Source organism: Saccopteryx leptura, chromosome 6, assembly GCF_036850995.1.
Source record: "Saccopteryx leptura isolate mSacLep1 chromosome 6, mSacLep1_pri_phased_curated, whole genome shotgun sequence".
Lineage (NCBI taxonomy): Eukaryota > Metazoa > Chordata > Mammalia > Chiroptera > Emballonuridae > Saccopteryx > Saccopteryx leptura.
In genome coordinates, this window is record NC_089508.1 from 174,818,976 (window position 1) to 174,844,325 (window position 25,350).

The window sequence follows — 25,350 nt, forward strand, 5'->3', positions numbered from 1 at the left end:
ATAGCTCTTTATAGAAATCTAGTGGGAGATGGGAAGCTGCAGGAAAGATTCGAGCAGAGGGGTGATGCTAACTGACCTTTGTCAAAGCAGGATCATTCCGGCTTCTGCTTTATTCACTCTGAGTCTTATTTGCAAATGATAATTAAAGCATTTCTCTCACAGGGTAACCATGAGCATAAAAAGAGGTAATACATGTCAAGGGTTTAACATGGTGCCTGACATAGCATTCAGTAAAAGGTAAGCATTACTGTGACAGAAATCCAAAGAAAGACAGATGCCCCCTGAGGAGTTTTGGAGGACTTCACGGAGAAGATGGTAGTTCAGCTAGACATAGAAAGATGTATGATGTCCGCTGATATCGATGGCAGAAAAAAGAGGGTTTTCTGGGTGGAAGGACCTAAGTTTTCAAGAAAACAGCCAGCAACTGGTCAGGGCAGTGAGGAGAGATTGTTTGATCAGCTCTGGCAAGTCACAGTGAGGAGTCTGGACTAGAGCCTAGGTGATGGGAGCTTGGAAGGTTTTGTAGCAAATGTTAAGATCTATGAGCTTTGATTTCAGAAAACGGAACTCCTATCCCTCAGCCTGGAGCTAAGATCTGGAAGTAGAAGTCAAGACATTGGTCCAGGGCTGGGGGCTGCTAGGCAGCTGCTGGCCTGGAGTTGGAGAGAATCAGGAGGACGCCTGTGGGGGTGGAAAAGGGGAAGGCCACCGCGAGGACGCACGCGGTCCCTGGGCATCAGACAGGAAGCAACTCCCTGAAGAGTGCTGAGGAGCCACAGGTGTCACCATCCAGCTCCGTGGCCCTTCGCAGTGCCCCGACGGCCAGACTTCCTTGGAGCCCTCACCCCGGTCACAGACACATTCCATCATCTAATACGATTCGGTATTCAGTGTTTCAGCTCCCACACGTCATGGCTTGAGACTGTTTTCATTTCATTCCTGTGCCTGGCAGTGTCTGGTTCACAGTAGGCGTTCACGAACGAGAGTAAGAAGTTTCAAGTAAAGGCTCTGTGAGCTGATTGCTAGAAGTACACATGGGACTTGAGGGCATTCCAACTCCAAGGAGGTTGGCCTTGCGTGAGAAAAGGTCCTACAGACAGGCTCTGGTCACCTGACCGCAGGTTTGCAGGGACAGCAGACGGGTGGCAGGCGGGCACAGACTCCACAGTTTACACAAGGCGTTCACCCCAGGAACTCCGTCAGGAAGGAAACGAGGGTCCGCCGGCAGAACAGTGCGCGTGGAGCGCCGCTGTGCCCATTTCACAGGTGTGGCCGGGAAATAGAGTCCTCGGCGTCACAGTAGGTCCGCAGGTTCCCGGGGCCGAGCCAAGGTGGGTGGGAAGCCGCAGCGCCAGGGCTGCAGGCGCGGAGCGTCCGGCCCGGCTCCCGCACTATCTGCAGATCCCCGGGGAGCTCGCGAACTGTCGCCCGATCTCCGGAGCAGAGCTTGCCGGGCGGGGCTGCGGGAGCCCCGGGCGCGCCCCAACGCGCGGAGACGCACGGGTGTCCAGACCGCACCGGTTAGCGCCCAACTCGCCAACTCCTCGACTTTCGCAAAGCTCCCGCGGGCGGGGTGCCGCCGAGGAGCGGGCCGCACCATCGCGGCCCGAGAGGGGGAAGCGGTCCTTCCCCGGGCCCCCGCCGCGCCCGGGCGGGCCAGGAAGAGCCCGAGAAGCCTGTGGCTCGCCGCGGACAGCTCTCGGCAGCCGAGCCGCAGGAGGGCGGCGCCGGGCGAGCGGCTCGCCAGGGCTCGGGGGGCGGCGGCGGCGGCGGCGATCCCCCCGTGGCGGCGGCGCGGTGGCCGAGCTCGGCTCCCCGGCTTGGCGAGCAGCGGAAGTGCCGCGGAGTTGGAGCGGGGCCGGCGCCGCGGCCGCTTCTCGTCCCCGAGCTGCTGCCGCCGCCGGGTGGACGGGCGGACGCCGGAGCTGGGGGCCGCGCGGAGGGACCGGCGGACGCGGCGGGGCTGACCGGCCCCGATGAGGCGGAAGGAGAAGCGGCTTCTGCAGGCGGTGGCGCTGGTGCTGGCGGCCCTGGTCCTTTTGCCCAACGTGGGGCTCTGGGCGCTGTACCGCGAACGGCAGCCCGACGGCACCCCCGGGGGACCTGGGGCGGCGGTGGCTCCGGCGGCCGGACAGGTGAGTCCCCCAGTTGTCATGGGGTAGGGAACACTTTCTCCCCACATTTACTTCTGGGTTTTGGTTCCTTCCTTCGTCTTCCCCTGCCTTCTCAGAGTCAGCGCCAGAGATTCTTCTGCTCTTTCCATTTTTTTCGATGGGAAATTGAGGTTTAGAGAAGGACAGGGACTTGTCCAGGGCCCCACGCCCAGCAGGGACAGAACCAGAACTAGAAACCAGGGCTCTTGGTGCTCAGTCTGGAATCTTGTTTCTTACCGTAGGTTACCATCCTTATTTCTGTCCGTGTCTGGGAATGCCCTCACCCCTTCCAGCATCTCTCTTTTGGAAGATCCTGTCTGCATACCCGTATCCCAAGATAACTCCTGGAGATCCCAGGACTTCCTTTTGGTGTCCAGGTCTTTTCTGCTCCCCCCCCCCCCCCCACCTGCTGATCCCGATGTTCCCTACTCAGGTCAGCCCCTTTCCTGTTTTCCCACCTGCCCGAGACACCTGGGCCTCCGCTTCTCCCCACTTGTTCCTCCTCCCTCCTTCCAAGCCTCATTTCTTTCCCAGATTCTGTAGGTTCCTTGGAGGATGCAAAGATCATGCTCCGCTTGGAGCTTCAGGACCTAGGGGGTGAGGAAGGAAGGAGGTAAACCCCTGGTCCTTGAGGGGCTTGCTGCCTTTGACCTTCTGGGGGTCCAGAAGTGGGGGCTCTGGTGGAGGGATCCCTCAGATTCCCCAGAGACTCTTTGTGCGCAGTGTCTTGAAGATGGGCTATCATATGCCTTCCTCGTCCCTTCTCAGAGTACTCGTGACCCCTCTGAACTTGTCCTGTCTAATTAGGTGTGGTGTTTCTTGCAGCAAAAACTAGGATCTTAATTGTTTCTGCCTCCTCAGAACTCCCCTACGTAGACGTGTGTGTTCGTGTGCGGTGTGTCACGCACGCATATAGATTGAGAGCAGAAGCTCTCCCAGCCCCTGGCTCGGTAGGTGCCAGTGAGCGTATGCCTGCTTGAGCTCTTTCACAGAGTGGGACATCCAGGTTTGGTATGGGGCTTCCTTGTTCACGTGGAAAGTGGATAATTTGTACACCAGGGTCAAATGCAACTGATTGTTGGCAGGATGAATGAAGAAGCTGACTTTTAAAGCTGATGGTTTTCCTGTCTCTTCCCATCTAGGCAGTGTGGCATCTTGAGCACAGAGGGCTCTTTGGGACAGGGCTGACCAATTCTGAGTGTAGCCTGTCGCTTGGTAATTGCTGCAAACCATCCTGAGGGGCCTGGTTGATCTCTGGTAGAGCTTACTGTTGGGGCATGGAGGGCCCTAACTCCTTGCCTAAATTCTGGTTCAAACCCTGTCAGCTTAACTTAAACCCCTCTCCCTTAGATCTGCATTCATATAGGCTTTTCCTCCAGGAAAGACCTCTTCTGTTCCCATCCTCTGCCAGCATCAGAGTTAGGAGGTCAGGGTTCTGTCCTCTGCCCTACCATTAACTTACTGTGTATGTCTTCGATTACCTCTCAGGTTCCTCTCTGAGCCTCCCTTTCTCCTTATGTAAAATGTGGTTATTGGTCCAGCCCCACCATTCTGTGATACCATCAGTGAATCAATAAGAAGGGCACTGACCCCTTTTTTCCTGGGTCAGCAGCCCCTGTAGCATCCCTAGCTGCAGGGGCGCCATTCTGGACACAGCCAGTACGTATCAAGGGGAAGAGTGTCCTGCCCAAGTGCAAACTCTCCATTGGAATAGCTCTAGCCAGTTCTAAAATAGCTCCTAACATTCTGCCTCTGCCTGGAGAAAGCCCTCGTATTTCATCCGCTGTGGATGCCAGAGATGTCCTGATTCTCATTTTCTATAGACCCAGATGTGTAGAGAGAAGGTCAAGGTTAACTGCCAGTTTGGCCTGAGCTTTCAAAGTAAATTACTCACTTGTGCAAGAGGGAATTGATGGAGCCTTTTGGGCAGAGAGAGAGGGAAGCAACAGCTGGGCGCTGCTCAGAGCCCTTAACTAAAATGGACAGATAGGCACATCTGGGAAGGTCTAATTCTTGTTCATTTCTTGTGCTCTGCAACATCACCAAGAGGAGGAGGAAGAGGTGGTTAATGGGGTTTGGTGGTGGTGGTAAGGGTGTCCAACTGATTATCCTTGCTTTAAAAAACAATCTCTGCTTCCTGGGAGCAGCAGAATGGAGCTATTTCCCCAATGATCAGCTCTGCTAGGTGCTATAGGATTCTGCATTCATGTGCTGCCTTTCAGGAACACTGCCAAATTTCCACACAGTCCCCTATTTGTTCCACTCGCCTGCAGATGCACAGCGCTGGGCTTGGCCCCGGGTCCCGTGTTTGAATGTCAGCTGGCCTTGAGGGAAGAGGCTGACCTCTTACAGCGAGGGTGTTCCATCCCTCATCCCAGTGTGCTGGAATTTGCACGGAACACATCAGGCCGCTGTCTGGGAAAACTGGCATCTTGAGCACACAGAACTTCTTTCGACAAGGCTGACCAGTTCTGAGCTCAGCCTGTCACTCTCGTAATTGTTGAGAATTATCCCAGAGCCCCTCGTTGATCTTTCCAGTAGAAATAACTGCAGAGGCTCTGGAGGGAAGTCTGACAGGACTTGATCCAAATGGAAAATAGTATATTCCTGTGGGGGCGAGAGAAGTTTCTTTGAGGGTGACAAATGCACTGTTTGCGCAGTCCATTAACTCCTTGATTTCTCCACTGGATTGAAGAATACAGAGTTTTAAATTAAGAGCATTTATCACCTGCTAGAACTTAAATCTACATAACTATCACCCTGGCTCATCGCAGGTGCACCTCTGGAGCTGGGTCGGGCAGCTGATTTATAAAGGACACATAATGCTTTAGGATTTTGGCATTCATCTGCCCGGACAGTTTAGCTGGCTGCTTTGAGAACTGCAAAACCCAAGCAGGAAAAGCCAGTCTTGAAGCCATCTTCATTTTAATTTGGAGTTCCCTTTCATTGCTAGCCCCCAACTGCTTAACATCTTGGTTTGATTCCACAATCTGTTTCATATTCCAGACTTGGGAACTGGCCGTTAAAAACCCCTACTAGGAAATACGATGCAACCCCTCCCCATTTCTGAGCTGCAATCTTGTGTGAAAAATTACTTCACTGGATAATAGCGACTATGGAATAGAAATTGGTGGGGTAATGGAATACCAGGAACTTAAGTTTCAAGTATCAAGAGTTGGGTTTTGTTTGTTTGGTTTTTTTTCATTGTGAAATTTATTCTTAGAACATCCAGAAATCCATACTTTTCCCTCTTTGTCAGTCTTCCTGGGGGCTGAGCCTTACCAATCAGAAAGTGAAGTACCCTAGAAATGTGGCCTTGGAGTGGTTTCCTTAATTTTCCACAGAGGGGCCGGGATCCTTTAGATGGCTAATCACTTCTCTGTCTGCATGCCCAGCTGAAATCTGACGCCACAGCGGAAAGGTTGTTGATTTAGTTGGTCAAATCTGGCACCCTGCATTCTTTCTCTTTTCCTTGGCTTGCCAGTCTCCCAAGGAGCCCAGCTGAGGAAGGCCTGGGAAGAAAGGCCTGGGTTCTCATTCTCTCTCCTTCCCTCAACGTACTGTGTGACCTTAGGAAAGTGGTTTAACTTCTCTGAACCTTGGATTCCTCATCTCTGAAGCAAGGGCTCACATTCAGAAGGAGAAAGGTAATGTTGTGTGTTATAATAGTGCTTCCCCTCGCTGGCCAGGGCAGACATTGCTAAAAAATCTCTTTCCTGTTAAACCCAGACTTGGCCTCAGACTGTTTCTCAACACTGCTACACAAGTGGCTTTAATGGCATGTTGAAAGTCACTTGCGACGTAGGGAATGGATACTGTACTGTTCGGGCTTTTCCAACTCTGACATCCTGGAGTTCTGTGGGTTTGTTTGGAAGCATGTGTTGGAAAGACCTGGAAAGTAAGTAGCAATGTGTTTAAATAGGCTTCAGTGTCTAACTTGTGATGAGGTCGTTACTTGGGGATGTGTTCATACTCTAAGGCAGGGGTCCCCAAACTTTTTACACAAGGGGCCAGTTCACTGTCCCTCAGACCGTTGGAGGGCCAGACCATAAAAAAAAACTATGAACAAATCCCTATGCACACTGCACATATCTTATTTTAAAGTAAAAAAACAAAACAGGAACAAATACAATATATAAAATAAGGAACAAGTAAATTTAAATCAACAAACTGACCAGTATTCCAATGGGAACCATGGGCCTGCTTTTGGCTAATGAGTTGGTCCTCTCACTGACCACCAATGAAAGAGGTGCCCCTTCCAGAAGTGCGGCGGGGGCCGGATAAATGGCCTCAGGGGTCCGCATGCGGCCCGCAGGCCGTAGTTTGGGGACCCCTGCTCTAATGCCTTCTCACAGTCTGTCGTCTAAGGACGTTCAGCTTTTAATTTGTTGGCTCCAGTGACACGATAAAAAATAATGGAATCAGGAATGAGAAAGCAAAGGCCCGTTTAAAAGATACCCATCTAGCTTGCTAATTGTACCTTGTCCACAGTCAGCTCTTACACAGAGATGCCATCAGGATCTCATCACTTAAAAACTCCTGGAGGCAAACTTGGCAGCCAGAAGTATGTCACGTGGCAGCTAAATGCTCATGATGGTGTTTGCAGTGGGTTTTTTATTTTGCATATATCTGACCTTCTGTATTTCCGTATCTGTGTCAGAGCCAGTAAAAGCAGAGCTGATGGATAAGGCTCTGCCCCCAGGAAGACTGAAATAAGAGTCTTGCTTCTCTGAAAACCACTGTCCTGATGCCCAGTGGAGTGGGGTAAGGAGGTGGCCTGAGTTCCTGGGGCCAAGGAGTGCCCGGGGCCTTCCCTCCCAGAAGGGTCTTAGAGTAGGAACCACATCCTCTTCTGACATGTAGTGTAAGGCTTGGCACTTGTAAGCCAGTCGGAACATGTTTGCTGAGTGACGATATGTAGCAGAGCAGGAAGGCTTCTCTCCAACCCCCTCGTTTTGTGGGTATGGAAACTGAGGCCCGGGAGAGGGGCAGTCAGCTCACAGAGAGGGGCATGCAGGCCGGACCCAGCTCTTCTCACCGGGAATAGCTTTCCCTCCACATCCCAATATTTGATCCTGCTCTGCTGTGATTTCCCTCGTGAGCCAAGGTCATTAATCCCGGTTTGGGAGGCCAGTACTTACTGAGACCAACTCTCTGCTGGAACTTACCTGGCTTTTAACTTTTCTTCCCAAATTTTTAGAGTTGTAAAGGAAGTAAAGTGGATTAACTTTTATGGTGGCAAAGGGATCCAGCAGGGGGATTAGAGGAGTTCAAAGGACACATCGCACGTGGCACCGTTACTGTTCGTGGCAGACGGAGCCCATCTCAGTTTAAGAGCCACCTCCGATTCTCTGTCAGTTGCAGGTAACAGAATGAATTAAGCCACGTGGGCTGAAATGAGTAAGGGAATTTATTAGCTCCTGTAATTTCAGTTGACTTCAGGTATGGTGTGATCTAGAGGTTCATTTTCTAGACGGAGGCCTCATGGTAGCAACACAATGGCAGCTCTTTCCGATCTCATATCCACTCCCAGATCCAGAGGAAGGAGTCGGTCACCTTTGATAGCTTCTGTAGAAGAGAACTGAAACTTCTTCCCTTAAGCCCTGGCAAGATCTCCTTACATGTTATTGGCCCATTTTGGATCTACTGTGCTCTCGGAACCATTCAGTCTATGCTGGTAGACTTAACCCACCCAAATCGTAGGAAGAGTGGTTCCCCAGAGAAAAATCTGGGTGCTCTTGTGGGGAGGAGGGGAAATGAGATCTGGAGAAGAAGCCAACATAGGTCCGCGTCAGAGTCCTGCTGACACGTACCCCAGCTGGTTACCGGAGGGCTCAGGCTTGGTCCCCGAGGTGAAGCCCCTTTGCCCATCCTGGACTCAGTTTCGATCCCTGAACCTGCACCCCGGCTGTCTGATTCTCATCGTAGCTCTGCCCACCCTTGGCTGAGACGATCAACTCCGTGGGCCCCAGTCTCCTGCCGAGGACAGATGCTTGCCAGCCTAGCGTAGGGGGCTGCGATGAGGAGCAGTTGAAAGCTGCCTTTATTTCATCTAACTTACGAGCTCGGCTGCTGCCTGCCTTCTCCCTCACAGACGCCCCGAGAGCTGTGCCACCCCCCCACCCCCTTCCTACACCCGCACTAAAAGTCAATTCATTGAAAATTTCTCTCAAGCTGAAAAAGAACTTCTGTGTCTTCAGCTTTGACTTTTTTCCTGCCTGGCCCTCTTCGCTGGAGGAGGCGGAGTGTTCATACTTTGGAAGCTCGAGGAAGCTAAACAATCCCGCTTGCTGGGGCGGGTGGGTGTGTATTTGTGAGTGTGCAGCTCCCTCTCCCTGTGTCTCCCTCCTCCCTTCTCTCGGCTGCTTCCCCTCGGCTGCCCTCTGCTGAGTGCAGCTAGGAGGCGGAAGGGGGGGACGCCGGCGCCCCTGTTTCCTTCCCCTTGGAATTTCAGATGCTGAGTTTTCTTGTTTGGTGATGGAAGGGCATTGCGAAACGATACTCAGAACGATGATGCCAGGCATGATCGTGTTAATAGTAACAGTAGCGGCTGCCGTTAGTTCAGCAGCTATTCCGCTAGGCAGAGGATTAATAGGCCCTTTACCTGTGCAACTTGTCAGATAGTCACAACAGTCCACAGGTAGGAGCAGATGGGGGAGCGGAACCTCCCCCTGAGACGCTGTGGGGCAGTGTGTGGGGCCTGGGGCCGGGGTGTGGAGGGATGCGTGCCTTGCTGCAGTTTGGAAGGTACCGGTAAGCAGTCCACGCTGAGGTGGTTGGCCTGACGGCGCCGGGTTCAGAAGTGGAGGAGGGCGTGGGGGCTACTAGGCTGTGCTTGGTGTCCTGATTCTTTGAAATCTGAAGCAGTTATGGGGGAGGGGGGTGGACAGAGACCTTGCTGCTTCCTAGCCTGGAGGAGAACCCAGATCCTCTGCTTCTTTCTAGGAAGTATCCTTTGGCCACTGCAGTCCTCAGGGGTTTCTCCCAGGTCTTTGATGCCCCAAGCTTTCATTTTCTCACCTGCCCGCCTAGATCAGAGGCCCTTCCAGGAAGGCACAGCACAGTGCTTTTTCCGCTTCTCCTGCTTCCCCCTCCCTGCACCTGCCAGTGTGTTCCACGTGCCTCTGGGACTGCACGCGCATGGCTCCCTTGCTTCCGACGCCCTTCTTGTGGGCCGCCTCCCTCCTAAACCTGGCTCACCCCGCTGTGGCAGCCTGGGGTAGCAAGGGTGAGTCGGGGGTCTCAGCACCCCTTATATGTGTCTCTTGCAGTGTAGTGATCGTTTTGAATCTGCACAGACTGGCTGCTCCTGAAGGCAGGAGCTCCATCTCGGTCACCCACTCTTGTTTGCCCAGAATATTTGATGGCTGAAGAAACAAGCGCAGGGGTTGGGAAACTTTGTGGCTGAGAGAGCCATGAACGCCACATATTTTAAAATATAATTCCATGAGAGCCATACAACGACCCGACCCGTGTACGTTACGCATTATCCAATAAAAATTTGGTGTCGTCCCGGAGGACAGCTGTGATTGGCTCCAGCCACCCGCAATCATGAACATGAGTGGTAGGAAATGAATGGATTGTAATACATGACAATGTTTTATTATTTTTTTTATTTTTATTTTTTTGTATTTTTCTGAAGTTGGAAATGGGGAGGCAAGTCCCGCATGCCCCCCACTGGGATCCACCTGGCATGCCCACCAGGGGGCGATGCTCTGCCCATCTGGGGCGTTGCTCTGTCACAACCAGAGCCATTCTAGTGCCTGAGGCAGAGGCCATAGAGCCATCCTCAGCGCCTGGGCCAACTTTGCTCCAGTGGAGCCCTGGCTGCGGAGGGGAAGAGAGAGACAGAGAGGAAGGAGAGGGGGAGGAGTAGAGAAGCAGATGGGTGCTTCTCCTGTTGTGCCCTGGCCGGGAATCGAACCTGGGACTCCTGCACACCAGGCTGACGCTCTACCACTGAGCCAACCGGCCAGGGCTTGTTTTATATTTTTAACGTTATTATTTTTCTTATTAAAGATTTGTCTGCGAGCCCGATGCAGCCATCAAAAGAGCCACATCTGGCTCATAAGCCATAGGTTCCCGACCCCTGAACAAGCAAGTGAATGATATGGTTGGTGCTCAGAGACTGCGGGCCCCGTGCAGGAAGCTGAGGCTTGCCGAATGGTTCTTCTCCAACTGCCTGGTGCTTCAGAATCCCTGGGGAGCCTGTTAACTTGGGGACTCCAGGGCCCATGCCCAAGGAGCATGTCCATGCTGTTGTGGGCTGGGCCAGGAACCTTGTATTGAACAAATGCTACTGAGAGAGCATCAGCGAGCTCTCTGCTCTCTGCCCATAGCCCGGCTTGCCTGCACCCCCAAGAGGCACACCTCACCTTCCCCAGGGGCCCACTCCACTCTCCCAAGGAGCACTTGGCCACTGCCTTTGAACTTCTATTCCTGGGAGTGCATTAATCTGCAGTTTCCCGAGTGGCCAGCCAGCTCCCAGAGGAGCCTGTCAGTAGTGGCGCTGTGTCAGACGCAAGCCGCCCAGGGGCAGGTCTGGGATCTTGGGTCTGGGTGGGCAATGCACTTTAGAATTCCCTCTGCTGTGGGCCGCAGGGGCTCTGGGGCCCTAAAGCTTCGTTCTCCTCCGATGTCTGTGGTCTGTTGCCCCTCCAGGGGGGGTGCTCTGCCATCCTGCAGTGGAGGCCAGAGTGAGGTACCTGTGGTGGGGAAACAGTGGTGCTGAACTTGGGGCCTCCCCGGGAAGGGGTGGCATCATGGAGACCCTAAGAACCTCTTTCGTGAGCTGGAAAGAGTGTTGGATTGGGAACCTGGCCCAACTCGGCCACTTGCTAGCTCCGTGTCCAACCTCCGGAGCTGCGGCCTTCTTCTCCTACAACGAGCACCGTGATGGCTACGTCATAGTGCCGGGAGATGATTAAATTGCATTACAGATGAGAAAACTGAGGTGCAGAGAGGTTTGGTGACATACCCACGGCAGAAAGTGATGGAAACAGGATTCCAGCTGCGGTGGTCTCACGTGAGTGAGCTTCCATCTGCTGCCTTGCCACCCAGTGGTCCTGTGACCACGGCGCGTCCACCCTCTTTCCCTGGACACGAGGCCACAGTAGGAGGCTATCGCTGAGGGCCCCGTGAGCCTTGGCTCTGAAAAGCTCTTCCTTTGGTTGCATGCCCAGGCGGCCGTGTCTCCTGGGAGCCTCACTGGGCAGCCTCCCGGGAGCCCCATTACCAGGGCCGTGTCTGTGTGCAGGTCTCCCCCATGGCTTACCAAGGTCGGCCTCCTTGAAGAGGCCGGCTGCTGAGCAGAGGGTGCTGGCGGGGTCTGGAGGAAGGTGTTTTCTTAAAGGGAACAGGTTGGAGACATCTGGCGGGGGAGTGTGTGTGTGAAAATTACTTCCTGCTGCTAAAGCACATTGTATGTGCTCAACTGAAAACTGTTATTTTTTTTTTTTCGTGTTTCCTCCTGGGTGTTGATCAGAGTCAGCTACTGACAGTTAAAATGTGTATGTGTGTGCACATCTATTTGTGAAATAACCAGTTTCTAAATTTGGCACCTAACTTTAGTGAAAAGCTAGTGATTCTGTGCTGGGGGCACCAGGGTCTGTGGTTTGGATTCCTGGTTATTTTATTGATAATGAACCTTAATGGCTATCTCCTTCAGAGAACTTTTATTGCTCTGTTTGCCCTTTATATCGTTTGTTGTTGTTTTTTTTTGAAACCTTATACGTGTACTTTAATGGAGGTCGTAAACTGTTAGCCTGTGGGCCAGGTGTCGCCCAAAGGTATGTTTTGTGTGGCTCACCTAGTGTGGGCCCGTAGATGGTTGGGTGTCTTTATTTTTAAATGTTGGGAAGTTATCAGTACTTAAACATTGGAATTTTCTTATTTGTTTTAAAATTCTCACTTTCTGGCTTTTGGGAGGAAGTGGAAAAGTCTGACACCAGGGCCCAGGTTCCGATACCACAGAAAGTGGCTGGATCTGGGTGGCAGCGGCCCCTGCGGGCAGGCCCATCTCTCCGGTGGCCCTGGTGCCCGCCATACTTTGTGGTCTCCACCCTGGGTTCTGCACGCATCACAGAACCAGCCCGGCCTCTGGAGGCATTTGAGTCTGAGAGCCCTGCTTTGCCATCTTCGTCCGATTTGTTCTTTTTATCTCACGGGGAGGCACGATGGGACTACGGCCCCCACTTTAGAGATGAGAAAAACAAGGTTCAGAGAGCATAAACGATGTGACTGTTCACTGAGTCAGCAAGTTGAAGCTAATCCTTCTGTCAGCCTAATGTACATTTTGGAAAAGGAAAAAGATGGTTACTTGGAAATGTAAATGTGTAAACCTCAGGCTCTTGAACAAACTCACTTAAGTTTATAGCCAATGTTCCTGCTCTCTCAGAGCCCAGCCATCACTCACCTTGCTTCTCCTTGTCTATAGGTATTCTGAACTTGAGGTCCACCCTGTCTAACAAAGTTTGTCCCCGCCGTGCCAGGGGCTGCTGTAGGTTTGTGAGCGATGGAGTGAGCACAGGGTCCACTTTGATTTCTGCCTGTGCTTCCCGGCGTGTCAGGAAACCCTGGAATGTCCATTCCTGTTACCGGGGAGTGTTAGGAGTCTGCGAAGTGAGAGGAAAGATGGCTTTCCCAGCGGAAGTGGCACGTGCGGCATTCCCTCGCGTGAGAGGGGCCTTCAGGGCATCTGGGAGCACTTCTGGAAAGGAGAGAGCCTTCCTGAGAGCAGTTTGGGGACCCCCCACCCCTGAGCTAACTAACCGAGTGAGGCAGCTCTGCTGAACACAGCCAGCAGGACATCCGAGTACAGGGCCCTTTGCCAGGGCAGGCGTGGCTGCCCCCCCCCCTCAGGAACCTTCCCTTAGGTTCCAGGTGGCTGCGGTGTGGCAGTGGGCCTGGGCGTGGGGCACAGGCGGTGTGGCAGCCAGCCATGGGTCGGGCCGAGAGCTGGGCTCTGTCTGAGTCCTGGCTCCCCAGCAGTAGCCGTGCTGACCATTAATCCATCGAGCTGCCGCTGCACGCCATGCCCTGTGCCCAGCTCATTTCATCAGGGTTGTAACCCCAGGAGGTAAGTGCTCATTTTTGCAGACGGGAAAAGGGAGGCCCAGGAAGCTTAAGTAACTTCCAGGAATGCAGAGGAAATAAGCAGTGGAACCGACTCTGATCTCTGGCTCTCAAACTCGGGCTCGTAACTACCAGGCCTTATGGATGCCTGTGTCGAGTCATGGCACCTCCCTTGGCCTCCAGTCCCACTTCTGTAAAGTGGGATTAGGATCTTCCTGGCATGCAGCAGAGGACGATAACGCGCCCTGTCCCCCTCACTCTGGGCCATCGTCAGATACTGCTGTCTGCTGTGAGGCGGCCAAGGGCCCTGCCAGGGAACAGTGGGGCACATTAAGAAGGCTGCTAGGTGCCAAGCCAGAGGTATTAAAGGGACATTTGATTAGTTTTAACCCTAATTGTCAGGCATTTGCTCTCTCTTTTTTTCTCTGCAGCATTTAAGAGGGGAAAAGACCTGGTGTGGATTTCCTCCCTCTCTGGTGTATGAGTGGGCTCTCTTTGACTCCTCCTCTACTCTCAACCCTTCTTTCTCCCTGTCTCTCTGTGTCTCTGTCTCTACCTCTACTCCCACCGCTCTATGCTGCGTGTTGTCTCAGCAAGTACAATGAGAGATGAAACTGAAGAGGTCACAGGACTACCCCTGTGGAATCCATGATTGCAAGGGACAATCTTTCATCTTGTCCAATCTCCCCAGCCTCATCCCTCCCAAATAAATGGTCAGCCATCTCTAACTTGAACACCTCCAGTGATGGGGAGCTCACTCCCTTTAGCTCAGAAGAGTCCTAAGTGAGCTGCTATGGCTCAGGGTGACTTAGAGCAGTGGTCCTCAACCTTTTTTGGGCCACGGACCGGCCTTTAGGGTGGGATGGATAAATGCACAAAATAAAATTATGCAACCGGCGTAAAAACTGTGGTATTTTTAAATATAATTGTCAAACTCACAAGACAAGCATCAAGAGTGAGTCTTAGGCCCTGGCCGGTTGGCTCAGCGGTAGAGCATCAGCCTGGCGTGCGGGGGACCCGGGTTCGATTCCCGGCCAGGGCACATAGGAGAAGCGCCCATTTGCTTCTCCATACCCCCCCCCCCGCCCCTCCTTCCTCTCTGTCTCTCTCTTCCCCTCCCGCAGCCAAGGCTCCATCGGAGCAAAGATGGCCCGGGTGCTGGGGGTGGCTCCTTGGCCTCTGCCCCAGGCGCTGGAGTGGCTCTGGTCGCGGCAGAGCGACGCCCCGGAGGGGCAGAGCATTGCCCCCTGGTGGGCAGAGGGTGGATCCCGGTCGGGCGCATGCAGGAGTCTGTCTGACTGTCTCTCTCCGTTTCCAGCTTCAGAAAAATACAAAAAAAAAAAAAAAAAAAAGAGTGAGTCTTAGATGAATGTAACAGAGGGAATCTGGTCTTTTTTTTTTTTTTTTAAATAAAACATTGTTCAGACTTAAATATAAATAAAACGGAAATAATGTAAGTTATTTATTCTTTCTCTGTGGGCCGGTAGTGGTCCACGGCCCGGGGGCTGGGGACCCCTGACTTAGAGGATTTCTTGAGCACTCACTGCACATCCTTTAGGCTCCTGTCAAGTCTCTCCTTTCCCAGAAAGTTCTCTGATCTTTCCACTTAGAGTTAACTCCTCTCTCGGAAATTCTTAGCAAATGTAATTTGTAAAATAGTAGTGACATGGATGTTACCACGCTGTGTTTTGCCACTTCCCTAGGCCGAGGAGGTGATGTTGAAGGATCCTTCTCAGCAGGACAGCCCCTTGGGGGAGGTTCCTGCCAGAGAAAAGGACCCCAGAGCCCTGCCATGTGGGACTAGGCTCTTTCTTTCTTTCTTTCTTTTTGAAGGTCCATCTCTGAATGTGGCCAGTGCATTTTGTCTCTTCTTTTAGTCCTGGGCATATTTTAGGTGTGCGGACCATGTGGGCTCTGCCGTGACTGCTCATTATAGTGTGAAAGCTGCCGGAGACAACCCATAAACGAATGCGTGTGCTGTGTTCCAGTAAAACTTTATTTGCAAAAACAGGCAGCAGACTGGATTTAGCACGCCACGGTTTGCTGACCCTTGTCCTCTCTTCCTGGTAGAGGAACCATCTCGAGGTGCCGAGTGACCTCCTTCTCCCAGGACCACATCTCCTATTAAATCGATGAATGGACTGTTATAGGTTGAATCATGTCCCCCAAAATGATATGTTGAAATTCTAATCACCAATACCTCAGAATGTGACCTCATTTGGAAATAGGGTCGCTGCAGATGTATTAGTTAAGATGAGGTCATGCTGGACCAGGGTAGTAGGTCCTTAATCCTGTATGATTGACCAGTGTCCTTGTAAGAAGAGAGACACAGAGGGAAGATGGCCCTGTGAGGACTGAGACCATCTTAGAGATTGCGGTTATGCTGCCGGAAACCAAGGGATGCCTGGGGCAGCCCGAAGAGGCTTTGGGGAGGCGTGGCCCTGCCAACAGCTTGATTTCTGATTTGCAGCTTCCAGAACTATAAGACCATAAAATTCTGTTGCTTTAAGCCCCCTAGTCTATGGTACTTTTTTTAAAATTATTTTTATTTTATTTATTTATTTTTACAGAGACAGAGAAAGTCAGAGAGAGGGATAGATAGGGACAGACAGACAGGAACGGAGAGAGATGAGAAGCATCAATCATCATTTGTTCGTAGCGACACCTTCATTTTCATTGATTGCTTTCTCATATGTGCCTTGACCATGGGCCTTCAGCAGACTGAGAAACCCCTTGCTCAAGTCAGTGACCTTGGGTCCAAGCTGGTGAGCTTTGGTCAAACCAGATGAGCCTGTGCTCAAGCTGGCGACCTCGGGGTCTCGAACCTGGGTCCTCTGCATCCCAGTCCGATGCTCTATCCACTGCGCCACCGCCTGGTCAGGCATCTATGGTACTTTTTAATGGTAGCCCCAGGAAACTATTGATAATACGTGGACCATCTTCCATTTTCACATCAGGTGGTTTTGTGTGTGTGTACCCGTGTGTGGTGTGTGTTTTTGTGTTGCTTCTGGGTGGAGTGGGTAAAACACTTCCCAAAGGCAGGATAATTGTCTTAATCTCTTCTAGGGACTTCTATTCCTTTTAAGTTTACAGGGAAAATACTCTCTTCCTATGGAGGATTAGCATATTACCCTGTACATATGCATTCTTTAACAAAACCCACTCTCCTTGTTAAGAGATACTTTTTTTTTAAACTTAGCTATATCCTCGAATACTAATGAATAAACACATGGTACATAATGCCTTTTACTTTAACTGTATTATCTTTCTTTTTTCTGAGTTCCCACTACCATGCTTTCAGCAACTTATTTTCATTCTGGATCCCAGTGCAGGTGATTTGAGGGCTACTGTGTGATAGGTGCAGGAAACGGCCCCAGTCTTTAGAGAGCTCCTGTCAACAAGGGGACATGGACAAGTTCATGGCGATGCAGCGCACAAGGCAGACAGAGCATGCTTCGACTGCAGGGTCAGCCAGGGGTCGGTGTGAGGAGGAGGAGGAGGAGGAGGAGGAGGAGGAGGAGGAGGAGGAGGAGGAGGAGGATGCACTAATTGAGGTTGGGCAGACTTCTGAATGGTGGTGACTTTTTTTTTTTAATTTTTATTTATTTATTTATATTTTACAGAGACAGAGAGTGAGACAGAGAGAGGGATAGACAGGGATGGAGAGAGATAAGAAGCATAAATCATTAGTTTTTCATTGCGCGTTGCAACACCTTAGTTGTTCATTGATTGCTTTCTCATATGTGCCTTGACCGCGGGCCTTCAGCAGACCGAGTAACCCCTTGCTGGAGCCAGTGACCTTGGGTTCAAGCTGGTGGGCTTTTCCTAAAACCAGATGAGCCCGCACTCAAGCTGGCGACCTCGGGGTCTCGAACCCGGGTCCTCTGCATCCCAGTCCAACGCTCTATTTACTGCGCCACTGCCTGGTCAGGCAAGGTGGTGACTTTTAAGGGGCCCTGAGAAAGGTTAGGAAGTTAGAAAAGTGTACATACTAGGATTGGGCCTCTCTGGTGGCAGAAGGTGGGGTGCTGCTCCAGGAGTCCCTGAACCTTCAGATGTCTCATCTAACTGCGGAGAGATGGGGACCAGAGCACAGCGTCTGCGGAAGGCTTATAAGGCCACAGTTTTGCCTGAGTTTGAATCCCAGCTCTGCCCTTTACCAGCTGTTGGGAAAGTTCCCGAATTGGTTTGTTTCTCCATTTCCTCCACTTTAAAATGGCCATGAAAGGACCATGAGCGATCTTGCTTCGGTTTGGTTCAAGTGAACTCTTACAAAAATTCAAAAATAAGTAAGTTAAATAAAATGAGCATGACAAGAGTACCATAGGGTAGTTATCAGGGTTAAATGATTTCATACACACAAGGCAGCTGGAATGGTGCCTAGTGTCTGAGGAATGGTTCTTAGATGCTATTATTATGTCAGGTCCAGAGTCACTTCACCTAAACCCTCTGTGTGAGGCACGTTTTAAGATTCAGAATTATGTTGGTCAGGATTCCCTCAGGAGAGAGAAACCACTCGTGAACATGGGACATTTTTTTTCCCCATTGATTTTCGAGAGATAGAGGAAAGGAGACAGAGAGTGAAGCATCAATTTGTTGTTCCACTTAGTTGTTTCATTTAGTTGTGCACTCATTGATTGCTTCTTGTACTTGACCCGACCGGGATCGAACCTGCAATCTCAGTGTGCCAGGATGATGCTTTATCCGCTGAGCCATCTGGCCAGGGCCAAACATGATACATTTGATGTAGTTAGAATTACTCACTATGACAGGAGATCAGTGTAATGAAGGATTGGCTGTTTCAAAGCAAAGGGAACTCTAACTATGTTCTAAAGAATGTGGGAATAGCAGATATGGGAGCAGCCACCACCCTTATGGGCGAGGTGGAGCACCAGGGAGCACCCCTCCATTAGAGTGCTCCAAGAGGAGGCCCCTGGCTGAGATCTTGGAGAGGGCACAGCTGTGCTTACTGAACGGCACACCCCTGAATCGTGCTGGGGAAAGCCGGCCATGTCAGGTGTCTAACGGAAGGCGTTCAGCTGAAGCCACCCAAGGGAGTGGGTGCTGGCGGAAGCCGCTGGCCGCGAGATACTGCTGCTCACTGCAGCTGGGCGTGGAGAAGCTGTGCTTGGTGCAGGAGTCTGGTGCCAGGGAAGCCGCCATGCTGCCCACCCGGCCAATACACCAGAAACAGCCCTTCCAGCATCTCCCACTGGTCACTGGTACCATTATTGGCTGACAAGGGAATAATGTTTAAAGGGCCCAGATCCATCTTAGTATAGAAGGCAATGAAGGCGGATTTAACATTGAGAACCAGTAAATCGATAACTAGCACAAGAATCTTTCTGACTTAGGGATGTTCATATGGTGCATATATTGTATTGAGTAATGGCCCCAGAGAGGCAACTATAGTAGCTCCCCATGATCAAACTTTTTTTTTTCTTGTGGCCAAAGTATAAGAATATTCCCCCTACATGGATAAATAAAGACTAAAAATAGCCTCATGTCCATTCAGGTCAGGTTTTGTCACCAAATGAGTCCATTTTTAACAGTTATTTCTAAAAAGCTCTTTGGATTCTGGAATGAAAGCTAAGGAATCATTGACCTATATTTTTTTTATTACCTTTTGCCACACAGCAGTCAGCGTGGTCTTTTGGAAACGTAAATTATGCCACCAGTTCTCTGAGGGCTTCCCCTTGTTCTCGGATGAAGACTGAACCCCACTCCTGGCCCTCTATGCCCCCTCCTCTGCCCTCCATTCATACCGACCGCGATCAAGCCATGTGTCCTCTTGCACCGCGCCTCTGCACAGGTCATTCTCACTGCCTGGAGTGCTCTTCCAGTGACCTCAGCACACATATGCATGTACACACACACACACACACACACACACACACACGTTAGCTTGGCTAACACTGCCTCACCCTCATCTTCCCCTTGTCAGATCAGGTGTCCCACCCTCAGGGGACCCTTCCCCTCTCCGTACCCCCTACACAAGCCCTCACCCCAGATGGGTAATTTTTTCTTTAAAGCACATGTCTTAGTTTGTGGTTACATCCATTTAAAATTAGCGCGATTATTTGATTAATGTCTTCTGACTTAATTGTAAGTACCGTGCAGACAGTAGTTGCCTGTGTTTTTCCTCTCATTATTTTATCCCCAGTGCTTTACATAATGCCTGGCGTAGGACATGTTTGATCAGTGAGAAAAATGAATGAACAACCTTGGATTGAACCAGAAAAAAAAATCCATAAAGGATATTATAGGAACAACTGGCAAAATTTTGCTGTTGACTATAGATTATGTAATAGTATTGTGTCATTGTTAAATTTCCTGATTTTGATGTCCTTATTCTTAGGAATACACACTGGGAATAAAAGGTTATCATGTCTCCAACTTTCGGTTGGTTCAGAAGAGGTTTCAGATACAGATCGGTGGAGGAGAGGGAGGAAGAATGATAAAACTGTGGGAAATGGTAACATTGAACATGGAAGATGGATACATGGGAGTTCATTGTGCTATTCTTGCATCTTTTCTGTAACTTCGGAATTATTTTACCATAAAATGTATTTTTGATGCAATGAAATAAACAAACAAAAGGGGAGAGGGATGTTAAGAGGAGGACCCCTCACCTCCAAGCGCAAAGGCAGGAGGGCTAGGGGGGGCCTGCGTGGTCCCTGTGGGGAACTCCGAGGAGGGCTGTGTAGCTGGAGTGTGGTCTTGGCTGGGGAGGGACAGCCGGGCTGGAGCTGGAGCCCTTACCTGCCGAGCCTGACAGCCATGCCTGGGCTGGGCTGGAGCCCCCCGCCCCCCGCCCCCCTCCCCCGCCTCTGTTGAGGGAGCGCCATGCCCTGCTTTTCAGCCAGCCGTACTTAGCTTGAATGCCCTTGTCTCCACTTACCCCTTTTTTCCCAGTGGTGATTTCTGAGCCAAGGCCTGAATGCATCTCTAGGCTTTCATCTGGTTTCTCTTTTAGTTTAATAATAGGGAAGCTGTCATCCATGTATGGGTGATGTACTTGACTTTCCTGTTGTCTGCTTGCTGTGCAACTCCCAGAGTTCCTATTTTGGTTATGTGTTACTGTGTAACTGTTATCTCAAAATTCGGAAGCTTATCGCGACACATGTTTATTATCTCACAGTTTCTATGGGTCAGGAATCTGGGCTTAGCTGGGTGGTTGTGGCTCGTGGCCTCTCATGGGATGAATCAAGATGTTGGCCAGGGCTGTAGTCGTCCGAAGGTTTGACAGAGGCTGGGGGATCTGCTTCTGAGATGGCTCATCACGTGGCTCCTGGCAGGAAGCCTCCGTTACTCAATGCTAGACCTTTCCAGTGGAAGCTTGAATGTCCCTATTGCATGGCAGTTAGCTTTTCCCATAGCAAGTGGTCTGAGAGAGAGCAAGCTGGAAGCCACAAGACCTTATCGGACCTAGTGTCCAACGTTGCACATTGTCATGGACACCTCTCAAGGCACAAGTGTAAAAGGACTTGTGGACATTTAAACATCCCCACAGTTCCCCAGGGCCTGGCATGTGCTGGCAGTAAGGTGGTTCAAGGGATCCAAGGCACAGATCACCGTCTGCCCTCCAGAAGTTTACAGATGTTAGGGGAGGCAGGATAACCCATGGAAAACTAAGTCAGAATGGACAAGAAAGGAGAGCTGTCCAGAGCAGATGTTGACACTGATATCCGCGCTGTCCTCCAACGATCGTGAATCCCGACGGTGGCACGGCAGGACTGACTGCCTTCCAGCCCGTCTCCACTTGTGAATAACATCCCCTGGAATTGAGCAGTGGGCAGTCCTGATGCCAAGTGCTTCATTTGTGTTATCTCATTTGTTGCTTTGAACTGCCTTGTGGGGTCACTGTTGTTATCCCCATTTTAGAGATCACAGAAGTAAAGTTTAGAGAAATGACGTAATTTATGCCAAGATTATACAGCTAGTAAATGGCAGGGGAGTTCAAACCATGGGCCCCTGTACGTTGAAACTCCAGCTTCTCCACTTCAGCACTTTAGAGACTAGAGCAAGCGACTTTAGCTTCTCTGTGCCTCAGTTTCCTCATCTGCAAAATGCACGTAAAACTGTTCAGTGTTCTCAGCTCAGTGCCAGTGTGTGGACAGCATTAGCTACAACTGCCGCTGTTCTCAGCTCAGAGTGAAACACACAGCTCTGCTGTCCTCAAGTTCTTTGTGCTGGTCTGTGATAAAGGTTTGAGATGAGGTCAGCCCAGATGTTGGCCAGGCTGGGGTTCAGGAAGCAGAACTGAGCTGGCAACTTTCTTTGGAAGTGCTTTGCCTTTTGAGAAGCAAGGAACACTGAGCTGAATATCAGTCCGGATGTAAATCTGTGCTCTGTGTCCTTGAGCCAATTAATAAACCTTTCTGGGCTCCAGGGACCACTTACAAAAGAGGCTTGGCAATGCCTCCCTTCCCAGGTTCTGCATTAGAAAGAAGATGGAGAGAGTGTGTTTTGAAAACCATAACACTCTGGTGCAAAGCTTTGAGACTCTTCATTCCCTTCCAACTGATTGAGAAATTGTGGCTTCTTAAGCAACTGGAATCCGGAAAGGCTGTCTCTGGGAGTCACTCCTGTCTGCCCACTGCCACCCACACCCTCTTTGTGAAAACACTCTGGAAAAACATCAGTATTGATCTGAATCCCGAGGACCAACACAGCCTCCAAACATAATCAAGAACCAGGTGGTTCTCTTTGAAAATTCAAATCTGATACCCAATTTGGAGGATGTTATCTTTTAGAATTAATCTTTTTTCCCTTTTTAATGAGTTGGCATTTGCTTTCTGTGCCAGCGCATTATGGAATTCGTCCGAATGTCTCATTCACTGTGATCTCAGAAGCTGCGTGCACTCAGTCACCCCCCGTGGGAATAACAGGACCTATTTTACAAGAAGGAAAAAGAAAATCTTCCTCCTTTCATTTTCTCACTTTAAAGCACTCCCTTGTTTAAACTTAAAGGGACTAATTTTTTCTTTTTAAAATTCAGATATGCATGAACCGATGTTTAAAAAAAAATGACTGCACGTCTCAGTGTATTCATTACCCACCGAGGTTACAAGTAAGTCCTCCCCGAGTCATCGGGTGGTTCAGAGTGATGGGAGGGGAGTCAGTCAATTACCTGTCGTGGGGGCTCCTTCTCCGTGTCTCTCCTCCATTTTCCCATTGTTGAACTGTAGTTACCAGAAGACAAAAAGGGGAGAGGAGGAGGAGGAGGAGAAATGTCAAGAGAGAAGCCGGGAGCTGTCAATGCTTTCTGCTTTCCAGCTGTCTGACCTCAGAGCAATTACTTAAACTCAGAGTGCCTGTCCCACCTCTACAGTGGGAATAGTGACAGCGATGGCTGTGTTTGCCAGCTGCAGGGGTGATTACCCGAGAAAATACGTGTGGGAAAAATGCTTTGCAAATGCCGTTATACCGCAGTTGGTACTGAGGTATGATTACATGCGTGTATAACTCATGTGGGTTTTTTTAAAATAAATTTTAAAGAGGTCCCTTTTATTTTTAGAAACAGAGTTTGAGTTGGAAGGGAACCGTAGGAATCATTCAGTGCAACGTCTCGCCCTGGGGAGGAATCCTCCCTGCAGCCGCCTTCAAAGGTGGTCATCCAGTCTTGCCTTGATAGTGAGCTCCGGGGATGGGGAGGTCGCCACCTCTCCCTTTTCTTCTTTCTCCTAATCAGCCCAGCCCTCAGTTCTTCTGGATACGGGATACCCCGGTGGTTTTCTTTCTCCCTGAGATAGACAGCAAGAGAAGTCATGGTTGGAAGTGAAGAAGCATGCCATGGCATGCATTGTGCAGCTCTGCCGTCTGTACACATTACCGCTGGAGATATGTCAGCGGCTCTCCCAAGTATTTAAATTGCTCGTCCAGGGGACCCTGTATTCTCTGTACCAGAAACTACTGATTTATGGGACTTAGGGCTGCAGTCCTGGAGCAGGAGGAGGATCTGGCAGGACCGTCTTAGCTCTGAGCGTCTGAATGCCTTTCTCTGTTCCAGCTGGTGGTTTTTCTAGCACTCGGTATTTATGGATTTATCCGAGAAGGTGCAGTCTGTGGCAGAAATTACTCCTTCTCTTCTTCTCCTCCTCACTTTCCCCTCTGAAATGGGGATGTGGGGAACAGGTGGAAAGCCTGTTTGCTTCAGGCTGCTTCTGCCACAGGGGTTTCCATCCCTTTCTGTTCAGGATGTAGTGGGGGGGGGGGGGCTTGGAGACCATCTCAGCCAGCCAGAGCTCCACACACCGTCTGTGGAGGTCCAAGTGGTGCTTCAGGGATGCTGTAAACATTGTTTCAAATGTGGTTAACTCTTCTTAAAGTTGTAACAATAAGAAAAAAAAAATTTTTTTAAACCACTCCTGTGTGTTTTGTATACCACATCTTACATGTTGAAGACCATCAGCTTATTCCTCCAGCCTCTGTTTCTTCAAAGAGAATCCTGAGATTGTAAGGCAGGCTGTATTTTTAAAAAAAAAATGCACCTACTTATACATCAAATATAAATTACTACCCAGGACATCAGAAAAATTTTCTCAACATTGGACGGTTAAAACAAAATAGATAAATGGTACTTTGAGGCAGATGTAAGCCACAAGCTCTCTTGTCTTTAATTCCTGGGTCAAATTGTTTATGGTAATCAAAACAACCTCATCGTCCTCATTGGTTACTTTATAGTAAAGAATGTTATTGACCCTGCCTAGTTGGCTCAGTGGAGAGCATCGGCCTGGCGTTTGGAAGCCCCGAGTTTGATTCCCGGCCAGGGCACACAGGAGAAACGCCCATCTGCTTCTCCACCCCTCCCCCTCTCCTTCCTCTCTGTCTCTCTCTTCCCCTCCCGTAGCCAAGACTCCATTGGAACAAAGTTGGCCCGGGCGCTGAGGATGGCTCTATGGCCTCTGCCTCAGGTGCTAGAATGGCTCTGGTCATAACAGAGCAACACCCCAGATGGGCAGAGCATCACCTTCTGGTGGGCATGCTGGGTGGATCCCAGCCGGGTGCATGTGGGAGTCTGTCTGACTGCCTCCCCATTTCTAACTTTGGAAAAATACCAAAAAAAAAAAAAAAAAAAAAAAAAAAAGAATGTTATTAATTTGGAAGGTCTAAATTTATAACAATAAAATACAACTTTCTGGGTTTAGACCTGACTCACAGAAAACCTACCAGCCTTTCAAAGAAGTGGCACCGTGTAGAGTAGTTGGGACCCTCTCTTACTCCATCATTGCTTTCTAATTAATCTATGTTCCAGGCAAACTGGATAACAACATGGTATTTGATTAGAAGACTTACCAGCTGACAACTACATTCATAGTTTCATGTTATTGTCCAGGCAACTGCTTTTTACTTGTGAGCAGACCCTGGCAGACTTTTCCTGCTAGATTTTATTGATCCATGGAAAAAGAAAAGTCCCTCTTCCGGTCATCATGAGTGAGAAATTCTTCCCTCTGCTTTAATTATAAGACCATAATCTTTTACCTGTGGTCCAGTTTCTTTCACATGTGCTTAGAGTCCTGTAGGACACATAAAAATCACTCCAGCAGCTGTGGGTGACACATGGATCACTCCTATCTAGGCCTCTTTGAGACCCAGCAATCTCTATTTCCTTCTTCTTCCTCCTTTCACTGGATCTTTTATCCACCCTCTCGGTCGGTCTAGCAGAGCTCACTGACTCCACTCCTATCCTCCCCACACTTTGCAGAAGTCTAGAGCTCTTTCCTCCATCCCTGTGATGCTGATGGAGCCGCCGGATTAGCATGTTCTCTGACCTCCGGCAGGTCAGCGCCCCTTGTGGAAAATGAGGGAATCACCTCTCGCCTCCTGCTCACAGGATGTGTCCTGCGGTGGTAGGGGGCACTGGAGCACTCTGAGTAATGGAGGGTCTGCTGCCTCTTCTCTGTGGAGTTGTCTGTGCTCTTTAACCCTTTGGCACCCAGCCCTGTCTGTTCCCTCCTTCCTCATCCCAAGAAAGCAGGTAGGAAAGGAGATGGAGGGAGTTCCAGCTTGCCTTTCATATGGACTAAAAGTAATGCAAGTTCCCACATACACAGTCAGAGCAGCCGTCCTTCCCCCGTCATCCAGACAAACTCGGTGAGGGGTCTCTTGCGCAAACACCCCC

The 25,350-nt window shown here is 50.4% G+C and overlaps 1 protein-coding gene across 2 annotated transcripts in view; it reads left to right on the forward strand.

The window, feature by feature from the left end:
- Window positions 1–217: 217 nt before the first annotated feature.
- The window catches only part of GALNT10 (polypeptide N-acetylgalactosaminyltransferase 10), a 201,839-nt gene continuing 176,706 nt past the window's right edge, over window positions 218–25,350 (forward strand). Inside the window, exon 1 of one of the 2 annotated variants that reach the window (XM_066344675.1) lies at window positions 218–1,266. Coding sequence is in view for 1 of the 2 variants with exons in the window: in XM_066344674.1 (XP_066200771.1) it covers window positions 1,977–2,135 (159 nt within the window). In the remaining variant the exon portion in view is untranslated. Of the gene's footprint in view, window positions 1,267–1,836; window positions 2,136–25,350 lie in introns of those variants that run through there. The other variant, XM_066344674.1, reaches the window with a different exon arrangement.